General features: G+C 36.3%; 1 protein-coding gene across 1 annotated transcript in view; it reads left to right on the forward strand.

Annotated features, from left to right (window-relative positions):
* LOC135227071 (KICSTOR complex protein SZT2-like) overlaps positions 1 to 16,906 on the forward strand; it is a gene marked incomplete at its 5' end in the record, with an annotated part of 399,314 nt that overhangs the window by 371,682 nt on the left and 10,726 nt on the right. Inside the window, 9 exon segments of the mRNA XM_064266896.1 lie at positions 144 to 203; positions 3,419 to 3,538; positions 9,113 to 9,329; positions 10,434 to 10,564; positions 10,817 to 11,013; positions 11,806 to 11,942; positions 12,207 to 12,402; positions 13,786 to 13,917; positions 14,411 to 14,483. Coding sequence (XP_064122966.1) covers positions 144 to 203; positions 3,419 to 3,538; positions 9,113 to 9,329; positions 10,434 to 10,564; positions 10,817 to 11,013; positions 11,806 to 11,942; positions 12,207 to 12,402; positions 13,786 to 13,917; positions 14,411 to 14,483 — 1,263 coding nt within the window.

The raw sequence follows: 16,906 nt of genomic DNA on the forward strand, positions 1-16,906 counted from the left end.
TTTGATTTCTTTTGTTGAATAAATACTATTTTGTATTGATAAACTAAAATAGAATATGCTGTGGTGTGTTTCAGTTTCATGTAAGAGTCTTTACATCTTTTTTTGACAGATCTCTGTGTTATTAATGTGTCTTTTCATTACAGGTGTATGTTCTTGAATCAATAAGGTTACAGGGAAGAAAACTCAATACACTGTCCTCTCAGGTATGGTTGAATGGCCTTGTTTTATGTCTTTTGGACATGTACGTAATTGCCATTTTATTTTTGAAGGAGTGGATGATTTCGTTTCTGATTTTTAATTATCTTTAGTTTGGCAGATACTATACAGTACTACTAAATATTTTTTTTTATTTAATTTGCACTCTTACATTTCTTGCACTTTATTTTGCTTCTTCCATATGAAATATTGTTTGCATAATCTCATTTTAGTATCTAGTGTTATCAAGTTATACCATACTATCAGGAAAATGGTTCTTCTAAGGGGTGTGAGCTTTGTTATTTACATAAGACTTACTTATTAACATAGAGCTTAAATTAATATACTACTATTGTTATACTTACAAACAACAGAAGTCTCGAGTAACACAAAACAAAGTTAGATCCTCACACATCTCTGTAGGTAGTGTGGTGTGCTAGCCAAGCCTGAGAACTAACTGTAGCTTGTAGGTTTCATTATATCAGTATTATTTAGAAGTTTTCCAAGAGTTAATATCAATATTAGGAGACTGATCATAGGATTTGTAACTTATTTTCATAATAAATCGTATTAAAGCTGGAAATTTAGTTTGCAAAGAGCATAGCTTACAAGGATTTAAAATTATATGTTCATGAAAAATTTTTCTGATGATAAGCATAGTAGAACTCATATTTAAGTGTGGCTGTGTATATATCTAATCATAAGTATCACTTATGTAACAATTTTAAATTTGTTGTCACTGGCTGAAATTTTACCTGTAAGTCATTTTTTTTAATGTCCTGCAATACTTGAATTAATGCATAAGTATTTCTAACCCTAATATGCCTCTTGCCCTAATAGGTACTGTTTTCTTCCTAATTTAAAGAAATAAAAAATTAGTTGACAACAGCATCCGTAACAGTGCACGAATGCCATGCTATATTAGTCGTTTGCTTTTGTGTGTCGTCTCAGAAATCGATGTCTTATTTCATATTACATAGTATTTATGCATGCCGTTGTAGGCACTGATTGGGAAAGTTGATGTTTAGTTCAGTTGTTTATCTCTGTTAAATTGTTTACTTACACAAAAAGATTGAGAACCCCAGCTTTGAAACTCTTTTATGACTAGACTGTGCATCATAGATTTCTGGTTTCCTTGAAAAATTTACATCATAATGTCCCTTGTTTTTAGGATATACTGTACCTTATTATTGAAAGGAGTATAATTTAAGGTGTAGACACATGCCAAAAAGTTCATGTTTTAGAAGTAATATTATAGATAATGTATTAGTTTGGTCACCAGCGTCTTTAATGCTGAAAACCTGTAGATAATAAAGAACTGTCCCCAACTTGCAAAGTAGGAGGCTATAGACTTTCCGATATAAAAACAACATCCTAAATAAAATCAAATTGAGTCTTCCAATACTTAAGAATGCAAAATTTTCAAGAATTAAGCAGACATATTGTAAAATACTAGCTTCCAGTGATACTGTAGCATTTCATAAATTTGCACTGTTTTTAATATTGTTATGTAAAGAAAAAAAACACTAAGCAACTATACTGCAGTAAAATGGTGCAAACAAACAAAACAATATACATACTGAAAAGGAGCAATTTGATTTACTGCTTTTGATGATAATAGTCTTGTTGCCTATTGAAAAAAGGTTGAAAGTGCAGTGAATATTTTTGCATTTTAAATATTTGACCTTCAATTTTATAGTTGTAATGGTAAAATATGTTAGGTAATGTCGTAATGTAATTTTTGATTACATTCAAATGTTTCATAAAAATCACTTGAAGGGCCCAAAAAGTAATCAGAGCTGTTGACATCAGTACTCCATAAAGTATCTGCTTTTTTTCCTCTCTCTAGATGAAGCTGGGTAAAGATGCAAGAGAAAAGTATTGCTTTACCTTTCTATATATGTAGTTCGGAAGTGTTATTTAAGGTCTCTGTGGAGCCATGGGTGAAAGTCATAGGAAAAATGTTTGCCAGTTGCAAGTACGTACGTATCTAGAAATTCATAATTAAAAGCTTTATTACAAGTGATAAAGAGGTAGGGTTCAATTATGATTCTTGAAATATCAGGTAAAATTTCCATCAACCAAGGTTAGGGATGGAATATCTCTCTCTCTCTTTCTCTCTCTCTCTCCCCCATAGATTGGTAAATACTACAGTGAAAATTAATAGTAACAAAAAAACTTGAGTAACTAAATAACAGAACCAAATGACAAAATTACCAGTAATATTAGTTTAATTATAACATAACTAACATCATAAGAAATTAGTCTAACTACATTACATGTATGTATTGTATTCTGTTTTAAAGTCTGGGCTGCTTGTATTGCATATATTCAATAAGAAATTATCTTTCTGTGTCTAGACAAAAGGCTATAACCTCAAGCTAACAGTAATTATGAAACGAGTAATATTACTTTGTATGATGGCGAGAGAATGGAGTTTGAGTCTAGTTAACCTTGGTTGATTTATTTGGTATTTGCTACTCCTATAATGCCTGCTTGCTTTTTGAGGAAATTACTGGAGGGAGCAAGTATTCTCTTTGATATTGAATCCCATAACTTTTATTATAGCCCTTATAGCAGTACCATTTCCTTGAGGTGTTTGGAGCAGTATCCTACCAGTGTTTTTGTCAGCTATAGAAGATTTTAAGAACTTCATTCTGAAGGATTCATTTTATTGACGATATTTCAGTGATGGAGGAAAATTAGTTTATTATTGCAATTATTTGTTTCCTATAAGAAACTAATATTTAAAGATTATTAATCTCTTCAGGCTATATTTTGGAAGTCATATGTTCTCACGTATACAGTCCTTTTATTGTGCTGTAGTGGGAAATTATTTGAATTTTAAGACTTCATTTGAGGGACATATAGTGTAGCTGTTATGTTTAAATCTTGTTCATTATGTCAGGATAACATGAATGATGCATTCTTGCTGCAAGCATGATTTATAAATGTTCTCAGAGATCGGCATACTACGTAATTTCTTAAGTGTACCACTAATTATAAAGAAGATGGTTATGATGATGCCATGATGGTTATAATGTAGTGTAAGGTAGTTCATTTAATCTTAACAAATGGCATGATATGTTTAAATGTATGGACAGTACAGCGTTTGACTCTTCATTATATTTTGAATTAGGTTATGTACAAGTAAATCCTAATTGGAATATAATTAGTTAAGGCAACACAGGATCAATTATGACCAAATGTTTTCTTCACCAAGACCCAAGGAGTCATAGGAGTTGTGGTGAGCGGTCCTCCAGCACCTGTGCTTCCCTCACCACACTCTTCTGCTACGCTCCTCTTTCCCGAGGGCTGCCCTCCTGACCACATTGATGACAAAGTAAGATGAAAACTAGTCTTAGATCTCAGAAAAAAAAAGATGGGGCTTGGGCTGCTATTTTTGATGAATTCAGGAGGGTTTTTCGACCTCCCTGTTCTACTGCATTCCTGTGCAGTTTGCAGATATCTCCAGCTATATACTGGAGACTTTTGTAATTTAATCCTTTTCCAGTCATTGTAATGAACAAGTGATTTTAAGTGAGATGATTTGTTTCGTGCGTTGCGATCAGCTCGGTGTTGCATGGCGTTTATGTGCAAAGTAGTAAGTGAAACTAATTTATTGTACTCCAGTAATAAACATATCCTTGTTACTTGGCAGCATCCACTTATACTGTATTCTGCCAATTGGTAGAGTACCTGTGTAAGCAATCCTCTGTTAAAATTTGTGTATGCGATTGTCTCTGTTTAGGGGAAAGTTTCCATAAAGTTCAAAAATGTTATTTACAGTTGTTCTGAATTATACGGGCAAAGTTTCATAAAGCATGTAAATCCTTTACAGTACAGGATATAGTGGGTATCTGTTTTTCACTGGAGTTATCATGCTATGGGAAAATATACTCTTTGCCATAGAAAGTCATGATTTGGTAGGTTATAAAAATTATCAGTTAAAAATGACTAGAATGAAAGGTAATTTTTAATCTTCAAAATGCATATAAAATACTGAGGTGTCATTTGGTTGGTTTGCACTCATCTCTGCTTTCCATATACGTATTAAGTTTATTTTATAAAAATTCATATAAAGGACAATGCTTACAAAAATGTGAACACATTCAGATACAGGAAATTCTTAAAACTACGACGTAGGAAGAAATCAGTTTTTTAATATATTTTTGGTAGTACTGAATATGACCTTACATACATGGATTAATAACTCCATACGTGCAAAGAACAAGTTAACTTTTCATTGTAAGTGAACTTTTCATTGTAAGTGAGGTATTTTGCTAGATGCGTTTGTTATTAACAGCCAAATCAAATTACGCTGTTTTAGTCATCTCACTGAGATCACTTTAGCTTTGGAATAATTCTAGAGAAATGACTTGAGGTTTTAACAATTAGAAAAAGGTTAACATTTTAATTCATACAGAAATTATTGCTGGTTTTTAATTGTAATTTGTTTCATCCATCCATATCTCTATGTCTCCCACATTTGTGTCTTTGAATGTCTGTAGAAAGTGCAGACTTATGTTCAAAGGGGAGTTGTATCACTACTTAGAAAGTGCCACATGGAACCACAAGTTGTAATCCTTTCATGCTCTGCATCACACTTTTACTAAGTTTTGCAATTTGCTTTTATTCCGTTTTTATTACATTTCCCTCCCTACTTTGCACTTTTCCTTGCATTTATCTCATACAAACCACATTAATTCTTTTCACCATTTCACTTAGAATTGGGATTTCCCATTACCCTGTGCAAGAAACCTGATTCCTAGCCAGAAACTCCTAGGACTCCTTTCCCCTCAGGAAAGAAAGCAAGGTTTGCGAGCATTTGAAGCTGATACTTCCAAGCAATATCTTATTGAGCTTTTGGCCATTGTTAGCTGGTAGGAATAAGTGCAGGAAACTGTCAGTTCAGTACTTCAGGAAGAAGCTCGCTCACTGGAGGTCATCTGGAAAGCCAAGAGGATGTTATTTTCTCATAGTTGTGCCTTTATCATTCATATTAGAATGACCTATATGTACTTATATACTAACATCATAATGAGGAAGAAAAATGCTATTACTGTGGAATTCTTCAAACTCATTCTGACATCAAGGATCTGAGGATTTGCAGTGTGCTGGACCCTTTCCTGTTCCTAGAAGACTTGCTTTAGAATCTCACAGAGAAACTGACCTCTATAGTGTCAAGAACAGCCATCTTTAGTGTTCTTCATCCTTTGATCAACAGTCAACTTCAGGCAGGAGAAATTAGCAGCCAGGGTTGTTATCTTATCACACGGACCTCCGGCATAGATGTCAGGCGCTCCATCAAGATGATAGTATCCTACCATTTCCTAACTCCTCCCGTTTCTTATCCATATTCCATGAAAAAGTGATGTAGATGAGTGCTGATATGCCTTATAGGTTTCATGTGGTGATTTGCCATAGTTGATAATACTTCCTCTATCCCTCGGACAAAATTTTGTAGTGTTTGGGGACATTTAAAGGCCATATATAGGGGCTATATGAGTTATGGATATGAGTGAAGCACTATAGTACTATATTTAAATTGATAATTTTAAGAATTTCAGGGGAGGTAACTTATAACTTTAGTAAAGTCTAAAGGAAGTCTTGACTCAAGGCTACACTAGAATTACACCTTTTTATGAATTAATCTATGTTCTCTTACCAGATTGTCCAAGCTTTGTTCTTCCCTGCTTGGTTATTCTCCTCATTCTTAATCCGACTTCCGCTTATCCTCTTGCCTTGTTTGCCTTTCTTTTGTACAGTTTGTGGCTTTCTGCATTGGATCTTCTTCTGTCTGGAATGGTTATTCCAGCAACATAAGACACTTTAACAAATGCATACAGGAAAGGCAGACTATACCAGTAGTCACCTAAGAATTATCACTGTGCTAGAGAATGGTATAACTCTTTCGTTGAGACCCTGGTGAAGGGTGTATTAGGGATGGCAGTTTTTGTGCATATTAGATTTTCCCTTTGGTAAGTGCACATTCTCCATAACTTGCGAGTTTCTTGGGACCTTGCAACTGCTTGGAGAAGGGTGAAATTGGAGCTGTCCTCTATCCTTAGAATCGTAGTATTTTAGGAAAATATCTAAAAATTCTTCTAGAAATCCTTTTGGCGTTCTAATGCAAATATATCTTTTAAGTAATAAGCATGCAAGTAATGCAGTGAGCTGGTGCTTTTGAATGTAAATTGCTTAACTTTACTATTTACAAGTTTCAAGCAAAATCATGCTTCCTAACTTTGAGCCTATCATATAAATGGATGCTGCATTGCACTAATACTGTATCTACAACCTGAAAACTTTGTATTTAACATAAAGGGCATGTCATTTAGTACCAATGCATGATGGTAGGTCTACTTTAATCATACGCTTAACTTTAATTCTATGTGGTGTACTTAATTCTATGTGGTATACATGTACAGGTATTACTAACAGAAAGGAAAAGGTTGAAATAAATTTTTAGTTGCAGTGAGCTGGCTTCTTGGGGAATTTGGGAAATTTTTCAGAAAGGGTTTGGTGATGATGAAAAGCCCCAGTAGTGTGTGATGGGTGTTAGTGTGCTTCCATAGTTAAGTGGTCATGTGCAGTTCCTGCATTTTGTGTACTTTTACCAATCCTTCCTTTACGAGTGTATTGGTAAGAATACTGAAACTTTTAAAGTGCATTCAGATACGAATTGATTATAGTAATTTTCATTGCTATTATAGCAGTTGGCAAAGACTTGGAGAGAAATTATTTTTACTCATCAGGAATATATTGTATGACTATTCATGACAAAAGTAATAACTGATCCTTTCATGTTAGCTAGGATTAAATGCCATGTAAGTATGAACAAAGATTTTGACTGGTGAGACAGCAGTAGGAGAAAGATGTGCAATCTTGCAAGATAAATTTCTATATTCCATATAGATCCACTGGTGTAGTTGCATCCAGACTTAATTCAAAGAATATTGGCTACAGAAAAAGAAAAGCAATGCTGTACATCAATATTTTTGTAATTATGTGGATAACTTAGATGTATATTTTAAATCAAAAGATATTTTCCATATAATTTATCAACATGGTAATATGATGTATAACAAGTGGCTTTGAATTTCTTAATCAAGGCATCAGATGATTTTCTGAATTGCTGCTCATGAAAAATATTTACTGAGTCAGGTGCAAAAGTACAAAAAGCATTTGTTATGTTTTAATCCTGCAAGTTAGTTTCTCCTCTTTTAAAAGCTTGTTCATTATGTAGACAGTGAGGTTGTCTTTCTCTTGATCCAGAAGGTCAATTACATCACGTATGGTGGTAATGAGAGAGTTTATAGGTATGTCTTCTACAACTACTACTTCCCTTCTTCATATTTTTGATTCAGAGATTTTCTTGCATTAATTTTCATATTTTGTTGGGTTATACACTACTGCAAGAAAAAGGCCTATAGTTCCATCAGTGTTCTCGTTGATAGGGGCCGAGCATTCTAGACAGAAAAACACTGTATGAGGCATAGATTTTATGTTGTTAAGAGTCATTAGCAAAATTGGAGAACTAGAATGTATGTATTGTCTTAACTTGAGGGTGAGGTGGAAAAAGTCACATAAAAGAAGAAGAGAGTAAGAGGGTCTCAACTTGAAATTGAAAGGATAGTTGTCATGATTCAGAGGAGATATAAAGCAGCATAATGTAACATAATGTAGCTTAAGAGTATTGATAAACTATAAATAAATGCCAAAGGACCCTTAAGATTCGTGCCATGTTGATATGGGTATTTTGCAAATTTAATGATGCAAGCAACCAAAGTGTTTATATAGAGAGTTATTTAAGCAATAGAACATGCTGAGAAGAATGGCTAAAAATAAAGGAATGGGATGTTTTTTACTGAATATAAATTACTAGTAAAGCAATACAAATTAAAGTGAAATACATTACTACGTACTGGGATTTAGGAGTTAAGAGTTTAAACAGATAAGGAAAAATAAATATATGTTTTATTTATTCACATTTAGTAGAGTATGGCCCTGAATGACTTTCCTGGCCTCAGTGGTGGCCAAGTGGCCCAGGTTTCATATACGTATTCATTTATTTAATAAAGAAATGCGACTCAGTTTGTCATAAATTAGAGTTTTTAATGTAGTCACGGAATCTTCCAAACTCAAGACATCTTTTAACTTATAAAAACATTAAAGATTCATTATAGTAGACTGAAAAATGACTACTGACAGTGTTTAAATATTCTGTTCTGTGTCTGTACAGTAAACATTTCAGTCCTGTAAGAGTTACGAAAGGGGTTAGGTGAACTTGATACAGTACTAATACTATTAATAGGCAAACATGTTTTGACCATGTGTGCCAAATTACATATAGTACAATATTTTTAGTTGTACTCAAGTGTATCTCGGGTAATCACCAAAGCAGAAGTGCTGCACTGCATAGTGCATACTGTATATGTTTGTTGTATTTTGAACTTTGGAGTGAACTGTGGCGTCAAGTTTCACTGTAAATTGATTGGGTAATCAATTATAGTTGATGTTACTGCCAGATAATCAGGAAACATCCATAATCAGTATTTATTAGATTTCATGCCATCATGTTGAACAATGACTTTTGAATGAAAAATGATTGAAATGTTTTGGGAAAACAACTGGATTGAATTATAGTATTTAGGGTTGTATATATTAGTGGACAGTAGATATACATATTCACACGTCATTCATTTACGTGAACACAACACCTGCTTTGTTATGCTTTAAGTTGGATGCTTCTCATTTTTTTTCTTTTCTTGGTGGAAAGAAAGGTATTTTCATACAGTGCTTACCTCTTATTTTGTTTATATGCAATATATTGGTGAAATATTGAATGTACATATATATATTCAGATTGATTAATCTTTTGGATGTCATTTCTAAATATTTTGTAAATTGACAGTTCGCCACCAATTACTTTATGGACGAAGTTGACAGCATGAAGGTCCTTCTGCACGTTCATTCGTTCACTTACGATTTCCATCTCCGAAGTGTTTGTGCCTATGTGACAGATCGACAGCTTCTCTTCCATCCTGGCTATCATGTGTCCTCCTTCTTAAATGACTTCATCAAGTATTATAACAAGGGACCAAATTTTGCAAGGAATATGGTTTACTCTGGTAAGTTTCTCTTATGTCATAAACAATTACATGTCAGATATTGCACAAAATCTGTTCAAGAGGTTCTGAAATATCAAAGGAGTCCAGAGTGCATCAGTCTGTGCTCTTAAAAAAGTATTTAGAGGATAGTTGGCAGAAACTTAATAAGTATAAATATAACATGGACTGTAGGTATCTCTATAACTAGAGTATCTACAAACCAGATCCTATTGATGATCTAATGGATTGTAACTAGAACAAGAAAGGTTCAACACAAGTCAATATGGAAACTTCTTCATTTTGAAACGGAATACCTACCACCTGAGTGTGTTTACCACTACCAAGGAGTTGAAAAATTGAGTGAGAATTAAGTGATTGACATGTGCCATTTTTTTTTTTTATTGAAGGTGTCTTCCCAGTTAGATTAAGTTTCTGATGAACCTGTATCTATGTAACCATGTAATCCATAAGTGTTTAGTAAGTTACCCTGTGTAATGGTAGACTGACTGAGCAGCATGTGTTTAGTCATCACCCTGCAGTGGGAGACTTGATGGCTCAGTTATGTCCTAAGCACAACCTGTGGGAAAATAGTGTATGTTAGTGTCATCTTGACTTAGTGGTCCCCAGAAGAGCTGGAGGAACAAGATCTACTTGGATGAGAACTACACGAACTATGAGAAGGGGGCTGAAGACGGTTGGAAGTTTGTGGAGGATCTAGCATATAGCACAGGAAAGACATGAGCGGTGGAATTTCACTGTAAATAACAAAGTTTATGTGGAAAAGGATTTTATAACTTCAGTTGCATAGTGTTTATATACTATAGTATTTTTTCTTGATATTGCTGTCGTGGGATGACCATTGGTTATTTTCACCTTTTAGTAAGATTGGAATCGGCTTTGTAAGAATAATTATACTACTCAATTGCTTATTACTGAAAATAAATATATAAACATACAAGAGGATCAAATCACAGTAGTACAAACTCCAAAAACAGTACTATCAATAATGTCTGCAGCATGCATGTAGTAAACTTCTGTAAACTGGCTGGCCTTGCCATGATGGTAACATTTGATAGGCATATTTCTGAGTAACACTAAATAATATAATGATGTATTTTGTTTCAGCACACATGAAAGTGTTAGATACTGGAACTCCAGGAGAGCAGTTGTACAATTATCTGTTGGCTCGAGAAAAACAGTATGGCGTGAAAGTCCTCAGAATGAAGCCTATCTTCATTGACCCTGACTCAGATATGGTGAGGCATGATTTTACTGTATATATTTGTATTAAGTCAGTGAAATTGCTGTGTATAAGTATATTATTTAATAATTCAGTTAGCTGTTTAGGACTGAGATAATTGGATTAGGATTTGTATAATTTAGTTCTTAAAGATATTTATCTACTTGTAACAGTATATTTTAATGATAAGCAAAAATAATTTTTGTTTTCACTACTGTTTCACAACTTTAACCATCAACAATGACTTTCCATATACTATCATTACCAGCAAGAGACAGAATTCATCATGGTGTACAATGAGACATGCAGGATGGGGTACAGCGATGCCAATGAGCAGAGAGTCACCGACGAGTATGACGTGTCAGTGCTGGTCACTCATGATCTGTCAGAAGATGGTGGTGATGTGGCCAATCAGCAGACTGATGCTCTTCACCTGAAAGTTTACATCCTTCTGAGCAGCAAGAGGTTAGTTAACATTTTACATTTAATATTCTATTAAGAAATTGAACTTAGTGGTCAGGTTAATTGGTTGAATAATACAGTAAGAAATGAAAATATTAAAAAATAGATGTTAATTTGTTGTATAGCATTATTTAAAAGATAGAAAAGTGAGGTGATAGATATACTTTTCACAAGAGGATTTTGAATTTTTTTTTTTTTTTTTTTTTTTTTTTTTAGTAAATTGTATAGCTTCTGCCTTGGTTATGATAAAAGAGGTTACTCAGTCTCCTTAATAAACTACCGTAGCTACCTATCATCTCCCACTATAAGTGATGAGTAAAATAAGGTACTTGTATTACTGGCACAACATCTCCTTTGACATAGTAAATAAATTGCACCTTTCTGTTTTGTTCGTTTGTAACGCTTTAGATAAGTTGAGTTAGATGTGTCCTACTGTTTGAAGATTAAATTGTGAATGTTGTTAGAAATTACCAAATCTTAAAATTTAATGTTAGATGATAAGTGAGACTGACCTCAACCAGGTGAGCCCAGCCTTTCCAGCTTTTCCTGCCTTTTTCATTTCACTTTGATCAGTGTTGGCTGCCTCAGTCTGTATGTATTTTAATTCTTTAGGTAGATGGGTTTTTTTTTTTTGCCACCAGGCCATTGCCACCAGGGCCATTGCCACCAGGGCCATTGCCACCAGGGCCAAGATTGGTATATTAATTGTGTTTGGAGCTGCTTGTGGTTTTATTTTATTTTTGTTCCCAATGAATAATAAACAACTTGTACTACTTCATGTTTAAATTTTTTCAGGGAAATGTATCCCAACCGCACACTGGATAGAAAGAAAGGAATCTTCAGAACTGTGTATGATGTACCAACCCTGAGAGCAGAAAAAGCAGAGAAGGCAGCTGCTTCTGGTCTTAAGGTGGAGACTATTGAAAGGAAAGGCGAGTATAGAGAATTATTTATTGACAGCTGAGTTATTTCATGCATTTGTCACAAAATTTCTTTCTTGAGTCCTTTTAAATTTTTTCATCTCTTTAGATTGCCTATATACATTACTTGTAATATTGGTGTGTTGGTGATATGTGAAATACTGAAATACGTAGTAACCTTGCTGTGGAATAGATGAATCAACTCTTTCTAAATCAAAACCATGATTTAATGTATCTTCCCAAACCAGACTTAAAGTATACTTATCTGATATACAGGGGATACTATTACTGGCACACCAGTAACTTTAACAGTCATAGAAGATGGCAAAGAAGTTTCCAGCAGCTTTTCCGAGTGGACAAGAGCTTCAATGGGCACAGAAGGAGCTTCGCCAGTGCTCGAGTATATACCTTCGTTGCCCAGCACAAAGGAAATCCTTCCTCCTCCACCTCTGAAGTCCCATAGTGGCATTAGGTATATAAATATGGTTTTTCTCTTTTTTTCTTTTGGATGTATGGGGTCCTGCTTAAGGTCCTGTAATTAGAAAAAGCAAAGTATATCACAGGTATACAGTGGTCCCCCATATTCGCAGGGGATGCGTACCAGACCCCCCCGTGAATAGTTAGAACCCGCGAATGTTTGGAACCTCTATAAAAATGCTGAAAACAGCCTATTGTTTTTAAGTTAAAACTCAAGAAAAACCCACTAAAAAATTTTTATACTTGGTTTTTTTAAGTTTTATCACAAAAAGTTCATTTTATGATGAAATTGATAAAAAAAACCAGGAATTTATGGATATTTCTCATAGAAAAATACCGTGAATAGGCAAATTTTCTGCGAATAATGCGAGGAAACGTTCCCAAGAGAAATCCGCGAATGGGAGGGGGTCCACTGTACATAGATGTTATAATTGTAAGCAGTGAACTAGCTTATTTAGAAGTCATAAACAATTTTCATGGAATTATATGACCATATTTTTATTTTTTAGTTTATTTTTTCCATACTAACCAACATGCCCCCTTGTAACGTTTAACCAGATGATAGTACAGGCAGTCCTCGGTTTTTGTCAGGGGTTCCGTTCCCATGGGTGTGCTGATAAGCAAAAACCACCATTAACCAAAACTAGGCGATTTATGGTGCTGATAACTGGTTATCAGCGCCATAAGCAGCTTATGGTGCCTCTGCTAGGTACGTTACGGCACCATAACTCTATTATTGGTGCCTTATGGCGCCGATAACCGGAACTCAGCCAATTTTAAGGCGCCAGACAAGCCCCATAAAACCAGATCGCCGATAACCGAGTCCGCTGATAATCAGGGACTGCCTGTAAACTTTTTATATTTATATTTTTAATTCACTTTCCTGGAAAAATTAATTGTCCACTGAAACAAAATTTTATCATAAAAGTCGTGGAGAAATTCCTTTTTATGCATAACAGTGGGAAGGTTTTTTTGTTCATGATTTAGAACTTTAATGATAATTGTTATCATACACAGTACGGTAGATTTATTTGATTCAATTTAAGAATTGTAACATGCATGAATAATTTATATAGATACTGAAATATATTTTAAAAGAAAAGTTGCCAACCCCCCCCCCCCCAAAAAAAACCCCCCCCCCCAAACCCCCCCCCCCCCAAAAAAAAAAGGAGTAAAATACACAACGCCTCTTAACTTGTCTCACAAATAGCAGTATAAAACTACAGGTTTTACTCCAACCTTTCAAAAACAACTGAAAATTTATAATTTTTCAAAATGGATCAATGGAATGAGAAGGGTCAGTGAACAATGGAAATGAGATTGAAAAGCATTCCAACAAAAGCGGCAGGTTTTCCAATATTTTATTTGTTTATTGCAGGTTGGAAAGTGTGAGATATCTTGGCTATTACACCCACTATGAACAGAAAATCCACACCAATCTTCATAATCAGGCTTTGCAAGCACAGAGACACATCCATTTTATTTTCAACCAAGCTAAAATCCATTGCAGGTAGGTTGTGAAGGAAATATTTTTCAAAATCCAGTAGTGTTAAGTACATTTATGAAAGTTTTTATTTGTAGGAAGTTCTCACATTGTGGATTTGGATTCTAATAATTTATCAGTGGATTCCAGAAAATTTATGAATGCCTTCAATGAAGTGGAATTCCAATTTATAATAATTGTGAAACGGAAACATATGAAGAATATAAATTGTATGATCCATATGGACACCATTTTTGTGTGAAATTAAATACTTTAATAATATAAAAATAGTAAAACATTTATTTCCAGTCTTCAAGAAAAATTACCATGTATTTAAATCAAAAGCACAATACTAAAATATATAAGTCAATGTTATATCTGAATGTATTCCTCGTAGGTGCATCTAGCTATACAACTCTTCACCTTGGTGTAGTCACAGCTTCCTACCCATAAATCTTAATGTATTCTTGTCATTTAGCATATTTCAAGAACTTAATAGAGTTTATTCATTCAATCGCAGACGAGATTGGCTTTGGCAAAGACTAACCGCAGTTCTCCGTGAAGATGAGAAACAGAAAATAGCAAGGGATCAGGTATGCAATGTGAATATCCAGTAACTATGTGGAATTCTATAAAGTACTACAACTTTTTTTGTGTGCGTGGAATGATTGTTGCATTAATTTTTTATTGTTCATACACGAAACAAACCTTCGGTCTTAACATTAGGATTTACTAGCGCCAAGCTGGAAAAACCGTAGAATTAAAATTACACTTGTGAGATCCAGGGACTAATGGCAATCTATAACCAGTCAGGGCGGGGCATGTATACCCAGAATGCCCACGGCTACCTGTGACCCATCAGTTATTTTTTCCTACCGCCTTTAAGATAAGACGTGTTACTGTCTATCTCATTTAAAGCCGGTTTTTCAGTTTGCCCGTTCTTTATCCATTTCATTTTTTTTATTTTTCATTCCTTTTCTTTCTCCAAGTGTGATCAGTGTGTGGTAAGAGTGTATATGTGGTATGATGGAGAATTTTGCCTCAACATCGGGATCGTCTACCGCTTCGAAGAGGAGACAAAGAAATGCCCAGGAGTCAGTGGCTTCCCTTGTTCTAGGTTCCTAACCTCGGTGTCGACGGATCCTCATGCAACGTGTAGTAGGTGCAGGGAAAACGTATGTACGGTTACTAATCCGTGTTCTGTTTGTCGCGGTTGGTCGGTGGAACAGTGGAAGAAGTTCTATGGGAAAAGCCAATACAAAAGAAAGGGGGTGACGCCATCTTTGGATGACCAAACCTTACCGGCTTCTTTTGTATCGGTAATAAATCAGGCTGCTCCATATGTTTCTCCACCTGCTTTTGAATTGTCTCATACCCCTTCGGTTTCTCCTAGCGGTTCTGTATCGGAAACGTCAGGAGGGGCCTTGGGTAATTTTATGAATAATTTGCACTCTCCTTTGTTCCCAGCAAGTAGAGGGGGAGATCCGCCATCTTTGTTCCAGGCTCCTGCTACTCAAGCGCATAGGTTAGATGGTACGTGGTCAGCGCTAGGCCTACCAGGCGTACCAACCTTGGATGGTCTGCTTGCGCATTATATGACGTCACGGTTCCAGCAGGGTCCGGCAGCGCTGAATGTTCCTCATCCCCCGGGCTTGCAATTTATGGGAATTAATGCCGCTGCTTCACCATCCCACTCAGTATTTACAGCGATGCAGAACGTGGGAGGTAATTTGGCAGCAAACGTGCGGTTACCAGCAGAAACCTCTCAGTCTCTCCCTACGAGAGGGATGACGTCACAACATACGTCACACTCTGAGATGGCAGGCGTGATGACGTCACAGACCGATTCTCGGCCTTTTTTTTCGCTGCACCCAGACGCTAATACGCCTTCTGATCCGTCAATGCAAACTGTAATGCAGAAGTTACAGGATATAGAGGAGAGAATGAATAAGAGAGACAAAAAGAAAAAGTGTGATTCGCCTTCTTCGTCTTCTTCCTCTAGTTCGGCGTCATCGCTAAGTCCGATAACGTCACGGCGAGCGCCGCGGTCAAGCGTTGGAGGAGGATTCGGGAGTTCCTAGCGGATCCTCGGGCCAAGAGAGAAGAATCAATTCTTCCTCTTCTTCGGACGAAGACTGTCATTTCCAAGTCAGCAAGAAGGTCGGAAAATCAGTGGCTATTAAGCACAAGGTTGCCAGACGAAGCCGTTCGCAAGACAAAAGCTCCTGAACAACGCGGGAGAGAGGGACGGCCGGCGAGCTAGCGGCCGAGGCGGAGTTGCCAGTTCGGATCGCAAAAAACTGCGATACCTCTGGTAAAATCGACGTTGGCGGCGAAAGGTTCGCAGCAGAGGATGGGAATTGCCAAGGTCCCAGTTTCGCCCGTTTGTTAAGGCCGTTCTAAAAAAATACGTACGAAGGACGATAAGGCTCCTATTAAAAGTACGAAATAGAGAGGTTGGCAACCTCGGCGATACGTTTCGTGGAAGGCAGTGTCCGTCTGGATAGAAGGCCGAGGCCGGGCTCGCCGACGCTCGAAAACGATGCCAATGCTAATAAAGACGAACTTACCTCTGTCTTAAGGGAGCCTTCATCTTGGAGATCTAGACGAGATTCTCGCTCTAGATCCGTGAGCAGAGAAAGAGTGAGACGTTCTCGTTCCCCTGCTGACTATCTGGGATCGAGCCAACAGCGGCCAGCAAAGATCAAAGAGGCCGCGGCCGTAGGGGCAGGCGGCCGTGGAATTCCGGGCCGTCTGTCAGAGAAGATAGAGGCGAGACAACATCTCTCGTGACGGAGAGTGGTACACTAGAGCCGGAGGAAGGAGAAAACCAAGAGTTTCTGGTGGCCTCGTATGCAGAGGTTATTGATTTGATTCGTCAATTCAATAGCCTTTCGGAGAAGACAGAAACACCGGCCAGTATGCTTCCTCCTGGAATTGACATGGCGTTTGGACTAAAGATAGGGATACCAAGGTGTCGTATGAATTGCCTTGTTCGAGTCATGCGGAATCGGTC

This window comes from Macrobrachium nipponense, chromosome 15, assembly GCF_015104395.2.
Source record: "Macrobrachium nipponense isolate FS-2020 chromosome 15, ASM1510439v2, whole genome shotgun sequence".
NCBI lineage: Eukaryota > Metazoa > Arthropoda > Malacostraca > Decapoda > Palaemonidae > Macrobrachium > Macrobrachium nipponense.